Source organism: Echinops telfairi, unplaced genomic scaffold (assembly GCF_000313985.2).
Source record: "Echinops telfairi isolate 266 unplaced genomic scaffold, ASM31398v2 ScPeMD7_7424;HRSCAF=8462, whole genome shotgun sequence".
In the NCBI taxonomy this organism is placed as follows: Eukaryota; Metazoa; Chordata; class Mammalia; order Afrosoricida; family Tenrecidae; genus Echinops; species Echinops telfairi.
Window position 1 is genome coordinate 68,731,203 of NW_022111324.1, and position 6,000 is coordinate 68,737,202.

Genomic DNA, 6,000 nt, shown 5'->3' on the forward strand with positions numbered 1-6,000 from the left:
GGTGCCTAGTGGGTAGAGGACATGGATGCTGCTAAGCTTCTTAAAATGCACAGGACATCACAGGGCCTCTATCTGACCTGTTCTCATTCCTTGTGAATCTGCTACATCATGGCTGCTTCTGTAAACTGGACTATACCTTTTTCTGTACAGATGAAGCAAATTTCAGTCTCTTTTGAATGGGAACTTTCCATGCTGTCTATTTTCACGGAAGACCCTAACCCAGGACCTATTATCTTCCACCACTGCCCACGAGTCCTCAACTCTACTTCTTACCCTTGGCCATGAAACTTACCTCATCAGTTAAAATTAAAGCAAGCCTTGTAATTTTCAAAGTGCCTCAATTTCCATTATATCACATGAAGTTAAGGTCAAATGCCTCCCAATCATCACTTTCGTACTACAGTAAAACAGAAGTACAGCTGAAAGCCCTTTTATCACCTAGTAGAAAAAAGATCAAAGCTGTGTACTGTATGTTACAGGACTGTCAATCAATAGATGTTGTAGTACAACTACCTCATTTCCAATTCCATAAGTAAACTACTCTCCAATCATGACATCACCTGCTTAAACCTAAGTCTGTACAGAGGAGGATCTTTGTTCTGCCTTCTCTTGCATCACAAGCCTGCTTTGCTGCCTTTTCAGTCTGTCATTGTATTTAATGGTAAGTAATAGAGGGCTCCCTCAATCCTATTCTTTTCAGTTATCCACTTATGAACATTATGGCTGACATGGATAGATATTACCTTGGGCATACCTACCTGTAAGAGACTTTTGCCCTCTTCTACAACCATCTCTGAGCCTCCCAGTTCCACAGAAGTATACTTTCTGGAAGGTAGCTGGCTCTTGCTGATAGTGAATATCAAAATATATTTTCTTCACTTACTAAGCCCTTATTATAACTGAAAAGAACTCTGGTCGCAAAGCGGTTTACATGTAGGGCTGCTAAAGTGCAAGGCCAAACAGTTCAAAACCAGTAGCCATTCCAAGGGAGAAAAATAAAGCTTTCTACTCCCATAAAGAGTTTCAGTCTTGAGAACCCACAGGCAAGTCTATCTATTCTGTTTTATACGGCTGCTACAAGTCAGAATCAACTCAACGGCACCGAGTTTGTTTTTGATGAGTTTATTATAGCTGCCAACCCAGAATCAGATAAGCCCTAAAAAGCTTTCTTCTCTCTTAAAAAAAAAAGCCTCACTCAGACCCTGGTACTCCCTGATTACATAAAAGTAAGAATAAACTACTCTCAAAGTGCTAACACCAACTTTTAGAGATAAAATATGCTAGTGTTTTCACAGTTCTCTGCTGGACGCAGAAACAGCCACTAGGCCTGCAGTGGCAAGAGCTGCACTTCAGTCAGACCGAGTCTGTGACTCATCTCTGCAGCACTGCTGACGCACACACACAGAGCATCTCTAGTGTCAGGCCGACCGAGAAAAACATCTTTACTCTCCTCTCCAGGTTACATTGGGAGCTATGTTGGGCTGTGAAAAAGTACCAGCTGAGGAGGCGTTTTATTCCCATCAAGAGTTACAGTCTCAGAAACCCATGCGGCAGTTCTATTCTGTCCTACAAGGCCATTACGAGTTGGCATCAACTCAATGGCGATGAATTTTTTGTTTTGTTTTTAGTGGGTGGTGGTGGTGGCATTCTCCCTGTCACATTAGCTTCAACCCAATATCAATGGATGGAGAACCTAACTGTTATACTTATAGCCTTCGAGGATATTCTACTTCTCCAACTCTAGCCTCACTTTCATATGAATATGACCTGCTAGTGTGACTCTCGGGGAGGAGAGCTTTAGGGCTTGTTATCTACTCCTAATATGATGGAATAGAAAGTTCCTTTAGGAGTCTGACCAGGTGACAGCCTCTGTTACCTAAACTAAAGCATGTGTCTTGTGTCTCAGAAAACTTTCATCCTTTATTCTGATTCTTGTTATGCACCAGGAGTTGCCCATAACAACGGATAGTACAAGTACTGAAAGTGTTGTATCTAAACTGCACAAGATTTCCAAGAGTCCTAATACAAAAAGAAGCTATGTTTTTCTTTATACTGTATTTCTGATGCTGTTTTTAAAAAAATATGTACATAGCAGAACATACAAAGAGGCTTCAAAAATTTGTGGAAAGACGGGATTAAATAATAATGGTATTTTCCCACAAATTTTTTGAAGCCCTTTGTATATATTATACTTTTTCCAATTCAGCTCTTTATAGGTGTACAATAGAATGTCAGTAATTATATTAATGGGCTGTGCGACCCTACCCTACCCTACCCTTAATCTAAGTGATTTTTCCCATCATCATATACTCAAACTTCAGAGATATTTTCCTTAGTCTCTTGGGCTGCTAAGCACATGTGCTAACAAGGTTGACTGTCCAAACTCACCAGGTGTTCTTAAGGAGAGAGATGACGCTGTCTGCTCCCATAAAGATTTAGACTCAGAAACCCTTTATAGGATCACTATGAGTTGGAATCAGCACAGTGGCAGCAAGTTGGTCATGACTAGGTTATTTGTTTTTCTGTTCTTAAATTGTCAAATTTTTATATTTACTTTGGTTATAGGTTCTTATAGGGTACATGGTTTCTAAAGATATTTTAAGTAGAGCTGTATGTTCACTTTTTTTGGTTAAGTTTTTTGATGAATAAAAGTTTTAATTTTTATGAGGTCCTAGGACATCCTTGCCCACCTATAAGAACATCTGTTAATGCTTACACTTTGTTTTCCTTGTCCACATCATTCAAAATCAGCTGCAACAGTACAACATCAAAGTGAAACTGTAAAATAGTCTGTCCTGTGGTATTTGAGTCTGAGAAGTACAGTGATAAGACCTACTACAGCTATTCTGCAGAGCACCCATGTGAGCTTTAAAAACCGTATAATCACATAATGTGGTTTCTGAGCTCCAAATTTGCAGCTTTGCTTCTCTGACCCCATCTTGTACTGATCTCCATCCTTTTCTATTCTGTGAGGTTAGCGTAACATGAAAGAGCATGCTCTAAAGCTGGGGTGGGTGGGGAAAGATTGGTGCTCAAGTTAAATAAGGCCCATGAAATCATCAAAACCAGTTAACATCACACGCCCCACCGAAGAGAAGTCATGTCAGCCATCACTTAGGGGTGAGATAATTAAATGTTTGATCAATGTGTCCTTCAAATGGCCCTTGGCAGAAAAAGGTTCCCCACCCCTGTTCTAAAGGCATGTAGTGAATAACCTGAAATGCAAGCCTGTGGCACACATGACAAAACTAATGCCCTTAAAATTACCTGGGAAGAAATAGGAGATACTAAAAACAAAACAAAAACAAAAAAAAACTAGCCTCACCTGAAAATTCCCAACTATAAAAAAAAAAATCTATTCCAGAAGGAATATTGAATGGGAACAAGGTTCTCATTAACAGGGCAGCATCTGAGTCTGTAAATAAATGCCCTATCTCCACAATTCTACAATAGTACTACTCTCTATATAGCCATTGCCACACTGAAAGCTCCTCTGAGATTGTAAAAGCAGGTGTCTACTTTAGCATACAATGTCTATAAGCTGATTTAGAAAAGCTCAAGGTTACTTGGAGTTTAAAAATAAGTGAGAACTGTCCATATTCACAACAAACAAAAATTATTAGCTTGATATTAGACAGAAAATGTTTTCTATGGATTCACAATACATTAATTTTCTCATACTCTTCCCAGTAATTAGCAGAAAACTGGCCAACAAAGCAAGTCGCTAGCAAGTCTTTGTCCTTAGAGTCTAAAATTTTGCAGTAGGTTCAAGAGTAAACTAGACCATACCATGTGTTATATTACAATACACTACAAAAGTAATGTGATTCTAGAAAACCAGTATCAAGTATAGACATGCCTATTCAGTATGCATTTTGTCTTTTTCCCCCCCCTTGTTAAAAATCTTCATTTTGCTCAGGTATCAACTCCTGTGAGCCACAGGACAAGCTGACCCTTCATACCCACCAAAATTCTAAGGAATGGTTATATGAAATCTCCTATCTCCTGCCAGTGACTGGGTTAGAAATGAGCAATAATCAATAGAAGGCAAGGCCTGTCACAGGCTTATGAATCATGGAAAACCCAGTCTTCTCCTTCAGAACATGAATGACAAATAAGTCGTTCCAAATGCTCCTGGCTGCCACATGACATCTGTGAAAAGAACAAATCTTCGAAGCCAAGATGGGAGAATAGACAGAAGGAAAGAACTAGAGTACTTGATGACACTGAGTCAATGATCAAACTGGGAGCCCAACCTACCTCTAGACATTTTCTATGTGAGCTACTAAGTTTGCTTGTTAAGTTGGTTTATGTTAAATGTTACATTACTCACAATTGAAAATATCCTAAGATATTGCAATGCAATGCAGTGAGTTATTTTAATATGGCTCTACTAGTCAAGATTGTTTGTTTTTCCCAGCAAACAGCGTTCAAGTTCCTGATGGGGGTAGGCAAGGTAGGAAAAGGTATTGATTGGATTATGACTCAGCTGTGAGTAGCTGTTAACAGTTAATTGTGATAGCCATATGCTGGGGATCAAACCAGCCATCTCAGAAGCAGGTGAGTGGCTCTCATTACCAGCGTAAGAGAAGAGTCAGGAATGGAGTCCTTTGGACCTTAAAGATTCCTGTCCACTGATCCTCCTTGATCCAGGAGACAATTTTGATACCATCATTGCAAAAGAATATCTTTTGCATTGGGAGATCCAAAACAAAACTAAAAAAACCACACCAGTTACTATCTAGTTAATGTTAACCCACAGAGACCCTGGACACATCTGAGCAAAAAGAACTAGGAGTTTCCAGTTCAGTTGATTTTTGAAGTAGGTCACCAGGTCTTTCTTCTGCAGTGCCTCTGGGTGGCCTAAAATCTCCACCCTCTGGGTTAGCAGGCTAATACATTAACCTCTATCACCACTCCGGTGGAAGATCAGGGAGTCAAAGCCATCATCAGAAAGCATGCATATATTTAAAAAGACTTACAGGTCCTTGGGATTCTGTTTCTTCCCACGCTCCCAAACCATCACCTTCCCAGTTGGTTGATTTACCTATTTTTAAAAAGATTAAAGTGCTTACTTACATGAAATAGAAGGCTTAATATATTTTAAAGACATTTCTCTCTAAACACAAGATCAACTCCTTTATAATGCTATGGTGATGAAGAAAATTATGTAAATTGTATTACACTAGGATTTTACTATGCATCATAAAGGTAACCAGGAAAGATTTGATCTGTTGAATTTCCAAAGCTGAGAAAAACTATGATTTCTTTGAAATCTTAAGGTACTGGACACCAAGTTTGGCCATATTTATATAACTGTTAACAAATCTAAAGCTGAAAAAAAGTTTGTTACTTAAGACATTAACAAATTAAATGTACTCAAAACTCACATTCACTGCCTTTGAGTCCATTCCGACTCAGTGGTTATGGGACAGGGGAGAACTGCCCCTGTGTATTTCTAAGACCATAACGCTTTAAGAGTCATATCTTTCTCCCACAATGACAAAAATATGCACCTAAAATTTCATACTGATACTTTAATAAAAAGATGAAGAAAAAATATTTTTTGTTCAGCTAGTATTAGATATTTCATATAAACAACTTCAAATAAATTAGAAGAATTAAAGTTCAAATAAAATATAGGCAACTGGACACCCCCTTACTGAAGGGTTGTGGGGAGGAGATGAGTCAGTCAGGGTGCAGGGTAGCAACGATGAAACATATAACTTTCCTCTAGTTCTTAAATGCTTCCTCCCCCCACTATCATGATCCCAATTCTACCTTACAAATCTGGTTAGACCTGAGGATGTACATTGGTACAGATAGCAACCGCAAACACAGGGAATTCAGGGCAGATGACCCCTTCAGGACCAGTGGTGAGAGTGGCGATGAATGGAGGGTGGAGAGAATGTGGGGTGGAAAGGGGGAACTGAATCTACGTATAGCCTCCTCCCTGGGGGATGGACAGCAGAGAAGAGGGTGGGGGGAGACGTAGGACAG

At 39.4% G+C, this 6,000-nt stretch overlaps 1 protein-coding gene across 1 annotated transcript in view; it reads right to left on the bottom strand.

Annotated features, from left to right (window-relative positions):
• RAB3GAP2 (RAB3 GTPase activating non-catalytic protein subunit 2) overlaps window positions 1–6,000 on the bottom strand; it is a 118,887-nt gene that overhangs the window by 91,864 nt on the left and 21,023 nt on the right. The window contains exon 2 of the mRNA XM_004699908.3: window positions 4,983–5,047. Within this exon, the coding sequence (XP_004699965.1) occupies window positions 4,983–5,047 (65 nt within the window). The remainder of the gene's footprint in view (window positions 1–4,982; window positions 5,048–6,000) is intronic.